The 16,922-nt window shown below is 45.4% G+C and overlaps 1 protein-coding gene across 1 annotated transcript in view; it reads left to right on the top strand.

Annotated features, from left to right (window-relative positions):
• The window catches only part of LOC142585362 (uncharacterized), a 37,271-nt gene that overhangs the window by 4,440 nt on the left and 15,909 nt on the right, over window positions 1-16,922 (top strand). The window contains exons 2-3 of the mRNA XM_075696075.1: window positions 5,025-5,218; window positions 14,083-14,306. Coding sequence (XP_075552190.1) covers window positions 5,025-5,218; window positions 14,083-14,306 — 418 coding nt within the window. The remainder of the gene's footprint in view (window positions 1-5,024; window positions 5,219-14,082; window positions 14,307-16,922) is intronic.

Here is a 16,922-nt window from a genome sequence, read left to right as displayed (position 1 = left end):
CCATTCATTAGCTCATAGCTGCTGTTTGCAAAAAGTGAAGGCTGTCTGTTTATTTGCATTTGGAATAAAATTGCCTCAGCTGGCTAGGGACGTCCTCGACTCTGTGACACCTTCTAGCTGTCCATCTATTGCACAAACGTTCTTTGATGCACAAACCTTGCATTAAAGAAAACCAGGCGGTCAAAATTAACATGGAACCCTCCATTACGGCATCTCTCATAACCAACTGTACGGTTCGGGGATTTTAAACCCATACTTTGTTTCAGTTTTTTTAGCTGTCCGTTGGACTACTTCAACAGTGTGTGCAGCAAAGATCTTGTCTTACACGACTTGTGTAACTAATAGCATGTTCCTTGCAAAATGCTTCATAAAGATGTACGGAGAGCGATGTGGGGACATTAAAAGTGAAGGGGAGTGTTGTGCCAGAGGCTCCTGCTCCAACCAAGCAGATGTGGCGTTTCCACATTTGGTTGCGCAAGCATGTGTTTCTATGATTTATCGGCAGCACACTGTCCTGCAGCTCGGTTTGGTGAATTCTTTCACCATTTATTTGTAAAAGTGTTCACAGACTTAATTAGAGCTGTTTTATTGCAAAGCACCCAGCTGTGACTGCTAAGAACTGATCTTTTTTTTTTAAAGGTACACTAACACAGGACGTGAAGCTAGATTGGTCAGTCATGCTTGACGGTGAAGTCTTGGAAGTGAGGGGATGCTTGCTGTGCCAAAAAGGACTTGAGAAAAGAAAGCTGTTTGCACCATATTGGGAATTTCAGCACCAGCTGCCTTGAATGCAATTGTATTTTGACAGTGTATGTTGGAGGCTGGGACTAATTTGTTTTTAATAGGATAATGAGTATTTAGTTCGTTAGAAAATGTATGAGAACAGACCCTGGAAATGTTGAGTAGGCTTTTCCTAGGCAAAAAGAATTCAAGTGTGCAGAATTGCGCAGTCTGGGATGTCATATTGATTTCAGTGCCAGGGTTAGAGCATGAGTTAAAGTGATGCTTGGTTTTTGTTCTCTCTGCTAGTAACCATTTCTCCCTCCTCGTCGAAGACCAGATGATAAGGTACTGGGAAAATAATCCACCATCTAAAACTGTTTCAGCTTTATTCTGTTGTGTCCTTTCACCAGCATATATATCCATACGTGCACAGTTGCACTGAACACATGTAAAGTATAATTCTAAAGTTCAGATGACTTCAAGAAATGCTTTCTTTTGACATCGGGCTTCAAAACTGTATTGCCTTGTCACATTATTTTTTTTTCAATGCTCATTCAACCTAATTCTAATTGAAGTGTTGACTGCAGTTGTGTGTTCACCAGCGCTGCATGTGTCAGGTAGTGGCTTGCCCATCCAAGTTGGTCACACTTGATGTAATCTAAATATCTGTGTTAATAAACATAGCCTCCTGAGAACCGCTGTGCAATTAACAACACATTACCTTGAGTCCTTCGTGAATTTAACCAGGAGATAATTATCTAACATTCACCCTTGATATGATGGTAGATGCAGGCAGAACTATATAAAAGCGGTTTAATCATATTCTGTATGCCAACTTTAGAGAAGAATGACATAGACCGTTTTGTCGTCACATATGACAAAAAGCAACCATGAAGTGCATTTTGAATAGTGTGAAATGACATAAATCCAGAATGCAGTGTCGCCATGGCAACCTGCCATTCAGCGTTACATCTTTATTTCTCTGTTTATGCAAAGAAAAGCAGCTTTTAACCATATCAAACATAAGGAGATGGCTACTTTGTTTACATGCATGGAGGCGCTGCTTCTGGCATCTAACAGTGGCATTCTTTCCCACATTTGTAACACATGCCTGTCAGTAGTAAGAACTGAATTGAAAAGTGATAATGTCCCTGAACTGTCTTAAGGCCTCAGCAGGATATATGAACTCAAAAGCTGACTCATTACCTGACTTAATTGGATTAGTCCATTTCAATGCCTGTTTAACCCTGTGGATGGAATGTTCAAGACAGAGAGTTGTAGTCAGTGTTTGTGTGGTCAGAAACGTACGTGATTACGTGATTCAAAAAGGCAACAGAAGATTCCTTCAGCGTCACAAGCAGTTTCTAAGGGTGCACCTTTTGATGCTTGGCATGTAATCTCACTGTGATGAATTGCTTCAGTGGAAGACAGATTCATGCTTCTTAGCTAGCACGACACTGAGATCCAATCTGCTGTCAGCACTCTGTGGCAATTAATCTCTCCCCAGAAAACTTGCTTCTGATAGGAAATTCTCTGACTGCTCAGAAACTTTGTCCACTGTCAAGGTCCGGACAAGCAAGCTTACAGTGGGTGTTGCTGTCCAAATCTCATCTATATTTAGTTAGCACTACACATACTCTGTACAGTTTTGTTTTAAAAGAGCGATGAATTGGACTGGTTGGTGGCTGTTCATAGTTTCTTTTTGCGCTGTGTACTTAATGATGAGGACGGAAACAAAGACAATGGCAACGAATGGTGCGCAACCATCTGCTGTTGTCTTTGTACCCATCTTTTTCATTAAGTACACAGTGCAAGAAGAAAGTATGAAGCTTTGTTTTCTTTGACGGAAACTGCGTAATGGAACTGATTAGTAGTGAAACTTGAAAAAAAAAATGTCGCTGATCTAAGCAAACGTGGTGCAAGCACACAACAGAATTAAAACCTTGAGAATAACAGAATGAGCTGGAAATGTGCTTCCACAGTAAAAAAATACGTTCTATGCATGATTTTTATGTTTGAATGGTTGCAGCATGCGAGATTTCTATGAAAATAATATTAGTCTTTAGAGCCTATGAGCACAGAGGTATAAAGGGAAGGAGAGAGATGCACAGGAAGAGCTCTCATTGCGCAAAGGAGAGGTAGTATATTGTGCTGTCAAAGCTTTTCTCATAAGCCTGCAAACGGCAAAAAAAAACAAAGTAGCGTGCTAGCATAGTTGTAGATCCGCAGTGTGCTTATTGGTATGCCATCGTGGAATACTAGTGTATACAAGACGAGGACACATGAGCAGTATGAACAGACATGGCGCTGCGTCTCTGTGTTCACATGCTCTTCTCGTGGCCTTGTTTTGCACTGCACTGGTATTCCAAATAACATAGTTCAGATCACACACCTGTAAGGATTAGTGCACAGAGAGCTTTATTTGTTTATAATTTTTTTTCCCACTTACTTGGCGATAGTTTGTGATTGTCCAGTTAGTCAAGTGCACTCTATGTGAGCAGACAAAAAGATGAACGTTGCTGTAGGGACACATTTCTTCGAACTGTTTCTACTGTTGAGCACGAGGTCATGGGCTTGATCCCTGGCTGCACCAGATGCACTCCGATGGCAGTGGAATGCAAAATCTATCAAGCTTGGGTACATATTGGAGGGAAAAAAAGGCCAGCTGGTCAAAATTAATTCATCCCCCTTGCCGGCATATCAGCACGAATAATACAATGTCAGTCTGGAGCACTAGCCACTAGTCAGTCTGGAGCAGCCCTCTGAAGCCTTGAGTGAGCGCCTAGATTTTACAAATCAATACCAGCATCCTGTTGAAAACGCAAGTTCTCCATGTTGAATTGCCTTGGGAGTTGTCACGGGTTGCAGGTTCTGCAACTGGTATCAAGTTTCCACGGAGTTCACTTTTATTTTTGGTTATTTCAAGGCACCATATCAGTTCAGTGCCACTACAGTTGTCGTTTGGGGTGTGTAAAACTGCTAGTCGGGACCTACCCTGTCAGAAAATAGTCACTGCACACGAAAATGTACTGTTGTTGACTGCTGCTTGCGAATATTTCTACCGAGATTGCTTTTTGTTAGGGTTGGGCAAGCATTTGAAAAGGAACTCGAAGGAACATTCGAAGCATTTGAAGGAACTCGAATATACTCGAACTCGAGTATGTTCGAATATTCAAAACTAACCAAGTATTTCACAACGACCGAATGTGAATTATCAGTAGTGAGAGAACATACATTATTGAAGCAGTGGTGAAACAAAGCTCACAATTCATGCTTTGCTTTCAGTTTCGCAGTGGAAGCCTATATGATAACCTGTTAATTTCTTGCAGTTTGTCATTTAGTGTTTTCGGCAGTCATATAGCAGTTTTATATATGCCACAACCTAGTGTGATGTTTTCCTTGTAGTTGGCCCTTTCACATGGGTCAACAGCTCACGAGTCCTTCGGAACTTTTTTTCTTTCTTTTCCCACAACTTTTTATCTTTTTTCGGCTGCCAATTCTTTGGCGTTTTTGGAAAGCTAGTTGTACAGCAGCCATTCTTTCTTGGAAAGTTTGTGTGCAACCAGGCTCCAAAGTTATTGAATCGCTATTTGTGCAGTTTTCTTTTAAGGACAATTAGGTAGTCATTTTGTGTCTAAAACTAATTCTTTGTCTCTGATGGTTAGCTGTGTTTTTTCACTAAATACAAGCATGGTACCTAATTATACCGAAATAAATATTGCTTTCGTAGGTATATGCCTGCCCGCCTCTACTTTTTATGATTTTTGAGGCACCTTATCAACTCAATTTCTCTACTGTGGTGGCCTGGGGTGTTGAAGATTGGGTGTTGAAGATTGCTGATCAAGAGCTACAGGCTGGTAAAGTGCAGTCATTGTGCTTGAAATGTGTTATCGCGGAATAACGCTTGGGCATGAAGCACTAAAACTGGACAAATTTGTCCTCTCGGCAGATGAAAGTGATGCAGGGTGGCCTTCCAAGTTATGGCGGTATCAAAGTCCTGACAGCAGAGCAAGAGGGAGTGGTTTGCAGCACAGTGCTTTGATGCGAAATGGCCAGATAAAGGAACATGAGAAGCCAGTGTAGATCAGCCAGTGGAATTCACCATTAGTATTATCTCACTGCTTTTGTCGTGTTGTTAACCCCACGAAATGGCAGAGGTGTTTCGTGTGTAACATAGTCTCTCATCAGTGTTTCTCACTCGCATTAGGCTTTCATTGGGGTTAGGCTTAGGGCTAAGTTAACCTGTAAATTTTTGCCGTTGCAACCCATTTAACCCCTTTTCGGCCCATTGTTCAATGCAGAGGCAGTGGGAACAGCCAGAAGGTGGGAGGCCATGCGCTGCTTTTCAACAGTTCGTGAGAGACGTCGAGGACCAAGATGGCCTCTCAGCGACCGACCCCGGCCAACGTGCGCTCACGTTGACATCGTGCTGGGTGTCACTGAGGACATGGCGCCAGTCTTTACCCCTCCAGGACGCTGCTCAGATGTTGTCAGTGTGAGTGATTCTTGGGTCGTGTTTTTTTTGTTTGCAATTCTTATCTCCCTTATGGGTGGGGGAGCTCCAGAAACCTCCGCCAATTGATAATAGGTTTATTGGCAGCCTGTTCCTTCAAGGACGCTACGAGTAGTAATGGCGAGGCAGCGTGAGGCACTGTCTTGAAAAGACACCAGTGACCAGCAAGGCGAGCTGAGCTTTGGCAGTGCTGCTGAACAGGTGTGGCGCACCTTCACAATTCTGTTATGGTAGAGAACTAGAGGCTGGTTGGTCTTGCAGACAGATCTCGGTGGCTTTGGATTTGGTTCCTGGGTGCTGTGGCCACATTCAGGTGGGAGTGGAACATGAAAATATGCGCAATAAAGGACCTCAGGTGGTAAAAATAATCCAGAGCCCTCTACTGCAATGTCTCTCATAACCTGCGGTACAGCTTCTGGATGTTAAGCCTTGCAGTGAAATTGATTTCAGCTGGTCATGCATGGCTAATGAGTGAATTGTCACAATTGTGCGAAGAACACACTAAAGGAGAAAGAGATTAATGCTGCTGTAATGTGTGTCACCTGTAATGGCCCATGATTCAACTGTAGGCCATTTATATTTCTGCTACCTCTGAAGAAAATCTCTCAAGAGGTTTAAATTTAGGGTGAGTCGACTTTTTTACAGCGAAGCTGTATATGACTGGCTGATTCGTTTGTCCGCCTGTCTGTCGCCTGTATGCCAAAAACTCCTCTGGCACAAACCCGTGTGTATGCGCAAAAAGAAAAAAGAAAGTTGCGGTGATCGCTCTGAATGTTCTCACCTTATCGACCATGTTGTGACGCATGACCTTTATGGTCATATAGAAAACGTGGGATGGCAGCGCTACTTTGCTCCCATTGGAGGGTCGAAAAGCATAATAAAACGCAATAGTGTACCCACCAATCGTCGACCTTAATGTTGACTGAGCGCACCCCAACGGCAAGTGGATTGTATCCTTCCTGTTGGAATGGTTTGGAATTAAGTGCTGCACGGACGTCAATGTGCCGACCACGCATGACTGGTCATGTATAGATTTAACCTTTGGCAAGAATATGTCTAGCATAGGAGTACAACCGATCGCAGTGTACCACAGCGACCACAAAGCTATGGTAACTGTGGTAATGAATGAGACAAAATAAAAATGATAAAGATCATGAAGTTACATATATGTGTCTTTATTCAATCAACGTAGCAACAACCATATAAATCAATATAGCTTTCTATATAGTCATCCCAATACAGCTTCGCTCGTTATCCTTCTTCACAGAGTGGAAGGCCACTAAATTTTACTGAAGCCTAAGTCTTACCACAGCAATCTTTGCAAAGGTGCTCATCCTGCTCAAATGTATCGGTCATATTATGTTTTTAATAATGCTTTCATTAATTTTCGTCAGGTTTAAATGCAATGTTGGTTGAAGAAGAATACGCAAGGACAATTTGTAGGTAACTGCAGTGCCAGGTATCACATTACGCACACAAAATATGTGGTAGAGCAGTTATACATACTGTACAGCAAGTACAGTCACAAGCCTTATGACAGTGAATGCAGGAGCACATGCCACTCCTTTGCAGGCAGAGCATTCTCGTTGTTCATATTGTCACGTACGAGTTTGTACTGCTGTGGACACAAGAACGTTGGGAGGTGAAGAGGAGGTTGAAGTATCTCAAAGATCAGTAGATGGCATTACCCTGGCCACTGGGCTACAACCTTGTAACTGTATATATTGTAAATACATATATTTTCTCCCCATAACATTTTGGTGGGTGTGCGGAGTAATCTCGCCACAAGCCGGCCCCGGATCGTCGCAGCGGGTGTCACATCAGTTCTGCTATTATGGCTACTGACGCTGCCTCCACCGCTCAGACACCAGCGGAAGTAGTGCTAACCCGGCTACGTCACCCGGGAATCTTCATCGGCACTGGCAATGTTGACATCGAAGGCTGGCTGATGTTAAATGAGCGCGTCGGTAAGCCAAACAGGTGGGATGCTCTTGCTGGCCAACGTGATCTTTTACTTGAGAGGAACCGTAAAAGTATGGTTCGGGACGCCTGGGACTTCTGCAGCAAAAATCTACGCGATCTTTTCTGAAGACCTGTGGGAGGTCAAATGCAGGCCAAGCAAGAGCTAGTGTCTCATGCCCAGACATTAAGTGAATCGTACGTCGTATATATTCAAGATGTTCCGGCTCTGCCATAATGTGGATGTGGACATGCTGGAGGCTGATAAGGTTGGACACATCTTGAAGGACATCGCGGACGATGCGTTCAACCTCCTGCTTTGCCGGAACTGCTCAACGGTTGAGTCCATCATTAAGGAATGCCGTAATTTTGATCAAGCGAAGAGCAAACACATCGTACAACGCTTTGACCGATTTCTGAATACGACTGCCACTTCCTCCTGCAACGACCCTCCAGCCTCACATCTGCCTACAACACCAAGCTTGACACAGGTCATCCGTCATGAACTTGAGGCTATGTCTCCAAGTTCTCACTGCCCCCATACGCATGACATGACCATCTCGCTCATTCAAGCTGTTGTCCGCCAAGAAATTGCAAACATGGACATCCAGTCTACTGTCCGCCCACGTCCCACCCCTACCGCTCCTGTCATTGCCTCTGCTGCACCTCGACAGTCGTTCCCAAACTGATATCGGAACCGCTCCGAGTGGCAAATACCGAAATGACAGGCCACTTTGCTTTGCTTGCTCCCGGGCTGGTCAGATCTCCTGCCACTGCCGTAGTAGCCGCTGGTACTCTTTGCCTCGATCATATGCTGATCGCCGCTTCGACCGAGACCCTCCGCTTCTTGTTGCCCCTCTCTGAACCATACCATGCCGGCCTTCCCGCTCTGGGAAACCCCACTAGCCACTCGCCCTCGCCGAAACGCCGTCAGTTCCGTTCGCCTACACCTCGACGTCCCTGTCCTACGCGGGCTTCTTCTCGGGAAACTAAGCAATGCAGCCCCCGGAGGTGAGGCTGCATTGACGTCTCAGACTGCAAAACCTCCGCTGACCCCTGCTGCTTGACCGAACCTTGCTGAAATTTTCGTTGATGATGTATCCATTCAAGCCCTCATCAATACTGGCACTCAGGTGTCGTTGATGTGATCAGATCTTCGCAGCCGTCTCCATAAAGTCCTGACACGTGCCGAGTCGCCTGCCGTCCGAGTAGCTAATGGCAGTACAACAGCCGTGATGGGAATGTGCGCCGCCTGGTTACCAGTGCCAGCCGTCCAGTGTTAGTCCTGTCCACTCTACTGGCCGAGTGTCCCGACGAAGTGATTCTTGGAATCGACTTTCTGACTGCCCATTCAGCACTTATTGACTGTGCAACCGGCACCCTTCGCCTTGAACTGCCCCATTACTCTGCCGACCTGACCGACGACCACAAGTCCCGACTTCGTTCTACTGAATTGTTTGACTGCAACCTGATGCTGTGACTTACGTCCTTAAGTCGCCTTCTACACCACTTTGAGATGGTCCTTACGTGGTGTCCCCACTTTGCGACGCCCTCCTGGCACGTCAAATAGCACTACCAAGCTCAGTTGTAACTCTTGTCAACAATCGAGCGTGGCTTCCTCTTCTGAATTTTGGTTTGTGTCTGCAAGTCCTTCCTGAGGGTGTATCTCTTGCTGTGCTGTCCCCTTTGGAAGACTTGAGTAGCTGCTCTTACACCCGAACCACAATTCGACATTGCTGCAGCTTCTGCCTCTCCTACTTCACGCAATGACAAGTTAACACCAATGATAGCTACTGATCTACAACCTGCTTATGCCGACTCCCTTCGCCGCATTCTGATGTCCTACGAAGACATCTTTGATTTTGGCAATCGCCTGCTAGGTCGAACCTGTGTCGTCACTCATCCCATCCACACTGGTGACGCTCCTCCTATACACCGGAGGCCCTACCGCGTGTCTGCGGCTGAATGCCAGGTGATCCAAATGGAGGTGGACAACATGCTCTCCAAAGATATTATCGAGCCTTCCTGCAGTCCATGGGCGTCACCTGTCGTTTTGGTTAAAAAGAAGGACAATACCTGGAGATTTTGTATTGATTACAGTCACCTCAATAAGATGACCAAAAAGGACGTCTATATGCTTTCGCGTATTGATGACATGCTGGACTGCTTACATGGTGCCAGTTATTTTTCGTCGATTGATTTGTGCTCTGGCTACTGGCAAATTGCATTGGATGAATGAGATTGCGAAAAAACCACCTTTGTCACCCCAGATGGTCTCTGCCAATTTAAAGTGATGCCTTTCGGACTGTGTAGTGCCCCTGCTACCTTCGAGCGCATGATTAACTCTCTTCTGCACGGATTCAAATGGACCACATGCCTCTGCTACCTTGATGACGTCATTGTTTTTTTTCACCGACGTTTGAGAGCCATTTCCACCGACTCTCGGCTATCCTTGCTGTTTTTCGATGAGCTGGCCTACAACTCAATTCTGCAAGATGCCATTTCGGCCACCGCCAAATACGAGTACTTGGTTACTTGGTTGACACTGCTGGCGTCCAGCCTGATCCTGATAAAGTTCATGCCGTTAGTGAGTTTTCACTTGCGTGTTCTTCTACTGATGTCCGAAGTTTCCTAGGGCTGTGTTCCTATTTTCGGTGATTTATCCAGAACTTCGCCGAAATCGCTCGTCCTCTCACAGACCTCCTCAGAAAGGACACCACTTTTCGTTGGGGACCCGGCCAGGCTGCAGCATCTTCAACGCTTATCATTCACCTTATCAATCCACCCGTGTTGGGTCATTTTGATCCGCATGCCTACACAGAAGTTCGCACTGATGCAAGCGGCCATGGCATTGGCGCTATCTTGTCCCTTGCAACAATGGGACACCAATTGTGTGATCGCGTATGCTAGTTGTCAGCCTTCAGCAGCAGAGCACAACTACTCCATAACAGAATGTGAACGCTTGGCCCTTGTTTGGTCCATTGCTAAGTTCCGCCCTTACCTGTTTGGTCAACATTTCACCGTTACGACAAATCATCATGCCTTATGTTGGCTATCCTCACTCAGAGACCCAACAGGCCGTCCTGGCCACTGGGCTTTCCGCCTGCAAGGGTACACCTTTTCCGTGTACTACAAATCTGGGCAGCTACATAAGGATGCCGACTGCCTCTCCCGCTATCCTGTCGACCCACCCGATGGTACCGAAACCGATGCAGGTACCTGCGTTTTGTTGATCCCCTACTTCTCACGCATCGCCGGTGAGCAGCGTTGTGACCCATATTCGCGATCCATCATCGATTGTCATATCTCGAACGTTTCCCTCCATATGTTTGTTCTCCAGGACGAGACCTTATACCAACGCCACATGAATCTGCATGGTGCTGAACTACTTCTCGTCGTTCCCCAGCATCTGCGCTTGACAATTCTCTCGCAATTGTACGATGTGCCCACTGCTGGTCATTTGGGTGTCTCCCGTACGTACGATCGTGTGTGCAGGTGATTTTTCTGGCCTGGGCTATATTGCTCTGTTCTAAGCTATGTCGCTGCTTGCGAACTTTGCCAACGCCGCAAGAAGCCTCCATTGTCTCCCATTGGGCACCTTCAGCCTATAGATATCCCCAGTGAGCCATTTTTCCACGTCGGCCTGGACCTTCTTGGCACATTTCCAACTTCGTCCTTGGCCAACAAGTGGGTGGCCATTGTGATGGACTGTACCATGCGTTATGCTATAACGCGGGCCCTCCCTACGAGCTGCGCAACTGATGTTGCTAATTTTCTCTGTGCAGTGATCCTACATCATGGTCAGCTACTCACTGATAGAGGCCGCTGTTTTTTTTCTAAGGTTGTCAACGACCTTCTTTGCTTTTGCTCAACGTCCCACAAGTTCATGACGGCTTTCGACTCGCAGACCAATGGACTTACTGAGCATCTCAACCATACACCCACGGACATGCTCTCCATGTACATGTCTGATGATCACCGGGATTGGGACTGCACCTTACCCTTCATGACATTTGCATACAATTCGTCACATCACAATATTACTGGTTATTCACCTTTCTATCTACTATATGGCCATGACCCACTCCTGCCTCTTGACTTGCTGCTCCCTTCCGATGCCAACACTACCACGCTTCATGCTCACGACGCCATCGTTCGCGCGGCCACAGCACGTAGCATTGCCTGTGACCGTCTTCTGGCGTCTCGGACTATCCAAAAGCACCATTACGACAGTCGTCGTCGGGATGCTCAGTCCAGCCCCGGGTCACTTGTCCTGCTTTGGTTACCCTCCCGTCACATCAGCCTTTGCGAAAAACTGCTGCCGCGATATGTCGGGCCATACGGAGTTCTTCACCAAGTCACCGGCCTCACATATGAGATATCACCTGTGATTTCGATGTCTTCTACCCCACCAAGAACTGATATCGCACGTTTTGCGACTATAGGGCTTTAGTCGCACGTTTTGTGACTAAAGCCCTATAACTTGCACACTGATTTGACACCCTAAGAAGCATCAAGGCGATGCTTTTGCCGCCGGGGGTTAATATCACATATGAGTTTGTGCCGCTGTGGACACAAGGATGTTGGGAGCTTAACGATGAGCTTGAAGTGTCTTGAAGATCGGTAGATGGCGTTAAGAGGAAGCTTTAGCTTGGGCCCAACTCCTTCACTGCCTATTCAAATACATGTAAAATGCAAAAATGTTTTTCTGAGATAACCCCTGGACCGATCTTAATGAAATTTGTTGCATTTGAGAGAATTCTAGTGACTGCTGGAAGCAAAATTTCGATTTAGGGCTTGAATTTTGTTGAAAAGATTTTCAAATATTCGACTATGAAAAAAAATAGAAGCACGAAGTTTACAACTCCTAGCTCTGCATCAAGCTCTTATAACTCTTATAGCTCTGCATCAAGAACAGATATCACGGTTCTGTAAACGGTATCCGTTAGATCATTCAAAGCGGACAAATTTGATGTCATTTTACATCTTACGTGAATTTGTTACGGTGTGTACAATGGTTCTGCAAAAGCTGTATTTCCATATTATTCAATTTTTTTATATTCATGTGTGACATATCAATTTTGTCCGCTTTAGATGTACTATCAGATGCAATTCACAGAATTGTATTATCATTTTTCGTTGTTGAGTTACAAAGTTGTAAACTTGATAGTTTCGTGTTCTGATAATTTCCGATTTTTGCCAATTTTTAATAAAAAATTGGTGACCTAACTCAAAAATTCAAAACCAACAGTCACTAGATTTTAAGTTTTTCTTGTAAATGCAACAAACCTCGTGAAATTTGGTGTAGTGGTTGCCAAGAAAAACGAATTCTCCTTTTACATGTATTTAGATAGGAGCCCCCGAGCTAAAGCTTCCTCTTAACCCTGGCCACTGAGCTACAACCTTGTATCTGTATATATTGTAAATGCATATATTTTCTCCCCGTAATAATATGTTCAGCTGGTGTGCTCTCTTGTCACGCTCATGTGTCTTCTGCTATCGTCACTGCCGTGCAACATCTGCAAATGATGAAACATGTAGTCTCATGTGCATTGACCTACGATCTGCCTTTGGACTGTAGCAGACAACGCTCAAGCATGATCGGGGTGTGCATCCATTAAACCTACAAACTACGAGATTGCTCTAGTCGTTCCTCAGAGTGTCCTGCTTGTACAAAGCGAAACACACTTCCCTGTTCACGGTCACAAGGCTTGTGACTGTACTTAGTGAAATGTAAAACGAAGTGGCACTGTACTTTGTTTTATACATAGCAGGCAACACTATTGAAGGCTTAGAGAGACTTCTCTCACTGCTTGCATTCAGGACCAAAAAATAGTGTGTCACATAAAGGAAAGCTGTGGGTATACGTTGGGTAATCCAATGTGAAATTAGGTCTCATGCTTTTATATCGCAAAGCAGGATACAATTAATGGAAGGCACTGTAGATGTAAACATATTTACCACTGAACAAGCAGAGTGACATGTACCTGCCACAAGCAGCCACAGTGCAACATGTGCGCTTGTGACCAAAACATAGTGTGTCCCGTGCTGGAAGCACGTAGGCGCACAAATGTGTGATTTGATGTAGCTTTACACCTACAAGTTGTACTTGTAATGTATGAAGTAATTATGTTGTAGGAAGCGTGGCAGATTGGAAACAGCTGTGCTGCAAAGCATGTGAAGTGGAACTTCGCACTTCTTGGAATCTCCGAGTTAAAAGGGCGAACTAGACGAGGTGGTGTGCATTCATATTACATGTGTGACGCAAGCAGTGTTGTATATTATGAATTCTACGTGGTCAATAAAAATGACCCCGGAATGTGTGGTGACACATGCATGAATGGTGGGCCTACTTCAGCGCCCACGTCAGATGTGATCAATGCCAGCTGTGCTTACTGCTACGCTTGTTACTTGATTGTTCTTTTGCTTGCTGTCCGTGGGTTTGCCTGGTAAAATGCAAGATTAATTATTCACTATTTCTGATAGTGGTGTCTTCGTTGTCACCACACCGGGATAATTTCAATATCGCATTTCACATATGTAAAACGTACAGTCAGGACAGATTTGCAGGTGATAGACTTAACAAAAGTGGATAGACATTTCTCCTGCACATGTCTGTCTATGCTTGGTGGCAAGACAGAAACAGCTTAAATTACTCTTTAGTTCTTCCATCCTGTTAGTTTGAAACAAGAGTATATGAGCATCGTGCCAGGTGGCACAATAGTTTAGCCGACATTCTATTGGTCATGTGCATGTTGCTGCAGACATTGCAATCGACTAGTCCAACGCCTTCTTCTGTTGCCAACCTGCATACTTTTTGCTTGCAAGTGGGATGTGCGAGAATGTTTCAATATCGGCATCTTTTTTTTATTCTTTCTTCCCCCCAGGGAGACAATGCGCTTTATAAATGGGCCGTCCAACAAAAACACGCCACTGGTGTCGAAAACCCAGCTGCGCTTCGCCATCACCGAATGCAAGACACAGCTTTCTGCGACATTGGCACCGTTTCTCACCGTGTGTGAATTTCTGGAAAGGACATCCCAGCGCCGAGGTGGTGACCCACTCATGCGGAGACTCCTGGATGCCACTGCTTCGAAGCCACTTCCTGAAGGTGGGTCCTTCAATGTAGGGTGAGGGCCGCTTCAGGCTACAGGAAAAGTACTGAAGGAGAATGTGGCCGGAGCGTCTCCACTGAAATACCCTCACTTTATTTTATTCCAAATTGCCTTTCTCCTGCCAACTCTCTCTCTACTTTCTCTCTCGCTCTCCTTGTTACAAATTGCAGACGAGGAGGGGGAGCGGGAGTTATACACATTCCTAACTTTCAGGAATATAATGAGGGCAATGTTTACAGGTGTCACTCGTTTTTACTCACATAATGAATGCCCTTATCTGTTTTCATTTTTTTCTTTTTTTCAAACAAACTTTCAGCATAAAAGTGGTCTTGTTGATGTGCCACACCACTTGGGGAGTTCAGCCGTTGTATATTCCCTAAATTTGGTACCAAGACTTCCTCCCCCCTTCTTTCACCAGCCATGTGCTTCTCTTACAGCCACAACTCTGTCGTGCATGCACAACCTGTCCTCTTCCTCCATTTGCATGTCATTACTGTCACATCATGTGGACACGTTGATTCTTCACATACCTCTAAATGTAGTCTAAATCCTTTCTTAGTGATCAAGGCTGTGCAATCCATCTACCTAGCTTATCTTGATATTTCTCTTTGTGCCCCCTTTGAGTCCTTTGGTCGGTTAGAAAGAAAACAGTGCATACTTTCCGTCTCTCTCTCTCTTCCTTTTTTTTTGTCCCGTTACCTTATAAACCCAATATAGGTTGACCACCTTACCTTGAAGTAAAACATCCTTTTTCTTAATATTTTATTTTCTCTTCACCAAATCATTGAAACGTGTTTATTTTTGCAATGGCATCGCTCATTTGTTGTCAGAGCTGCAATCTCAATGATCAGAACTTGCCAAAGTACAGTTGCCGACCGTGTTTCGGACTTCACGAGGACTGCAGAAATGTCCGAATAAACAGGTGTCGGAAAAAGCAGATTAAGAAAGAAAAAAAAAAAGAAATCCTTTATTTCTACGCACTTATTTGGGCTCGGCAGTAGGCTTGAAGAAATCGTGAATGCACCGTTGCACACTGTTTCGTTTACGCGCAATCAGATAAGCCTGAATCTCGGAGAGGGTCGTACGGTCACTATAGGCGGCTGAAAGCACAGTCACTGCTTGTACACGATCCGCATGTGACAGCAGTGTAGCACATGGTGCGTCATCTTCCGATTCGGAGTCATCGTCCGGTGGTGCAGCAGAAACCTGACGAATGATCTTGCTGTCATCGAGTTCTGAGCATGTCAGCACAGCATGTCAGCATCTGCGAAGCTGTCAAATGAGACTGTGTCCGGAATCGTAATGCAACTACTGCGCAGGTCCCCGCAGAACATTTTCGGCGTCATTAGGGAGCACATCGGAAGGCGACAAATCCTAGGCCTCTCGGCACCTGCTTGCCGGCATGCTCCAGCGCAGTCTGCGCAGGCACTGTTGGTGCCATTAAGCACTTGACGCGATGCTTCCGTATGCCGCGTTTCATCACCGCAACCTCCACACAGCACACAAAGGAAACATCACCATGCTGTCACGCCGACACCAGTCGCACAAACAAAAACGTGGCCTACTCGCACTATCGTGCACGAAGAAACAAACAAATCAGCTGCTGGATTGTCTTGACGTGGCTTACTACGCTGAGACCGGAACTGCTATAGCTACAAACCAGGCAGAAACGATGATGATGAATGGGGATTCGCAGTAGCACCACTTCACGGGGCAGCAAGGAGGCTCCGTTCAAAACAAAAATGGCATTCAGCAAGTCGAACCATGCACCGGTCAGAGTCGGTGCATGGTGCTGTCGATCGAGTTGGCTCAAAGAGTGTCCGAAAAATCAGACAAGAGGTTGCAAGGTGTCCGAACTTTCGACAGTTGTTATACATTATAGTCTATGAGGAGCATGGCAGTGCCGCGAAGCAGACCGAATAATCGAGCATGTCCGAATTTTTGGAGTCCGGAAAATCAGTCGGCGACTGTATTGTCAAAGACGACCGTTTGTAGCTAGCTGCCTCCCACGGTGCATAGTTCTCAGTTCTCTCAAGCGACCGCTTATTACATTGTACAGTCGAAACCTGCAATAACGAAATCCCACCACAAAGAAATTCTCGTGACAACGAAATATTTTTGTATCCCTGCCGAATGTCCGTAGGATTCAATGCATTTCGTACTTCGTTAACAAAATTTTGTGGTACTACAATCCCACATCAACGAAATTTGCGAGAATGTAACCCGCATATTACCTACTCGTGCAACACTAGCAGCTCCAAAATGCTCAAATGTGATTGCTTTGCGCTAAAATTGCATAAAATACCGCAACATTACATTTGTGTGGGCGGCACCATTTTTGTTTGCAAAAACAACGAAGTGTCGAAAGTGATTGCGTGCGCCGGAAACATGTAATGGCCGCCATCTTGTTTGTTGATCGCCTGTTTCAAGCGGCATGCATGTTAATACTGGCATGTGACGACAGTTTTAACGCGTCTGCGTTGAGGGCCCCATGTCGCAGAAAATTTGGTGTCGGCATCCCGTGTCGACTGTTTTTGAGTGAAAAGGATCATTCTGAACCATGCATACCCAGCCACGCAGGGCCTCCGCGTAGCACAATGACATTACTGAAC

The sequence above is a fragment of the Dermacentor variabilis genome, chromosome 6, assembly GCF_050947875.1.
Source record: "Dermacentor variabilis isolate Ectoservices chromosome 6, ASM5094787v1, whole genome shotgun sequence".
In the NCBI taxonomy this organism is placed as follows: domain Eukaryota; kingdom Metazoa; phylum Arthropoda; class Arachnida; order Ixodida; family Ixodidae; genus Dermacentor; species Dermacentor variabilis.
This window is presented reverse-complemented; position numbering and strand designations above follow the sequence as displayed.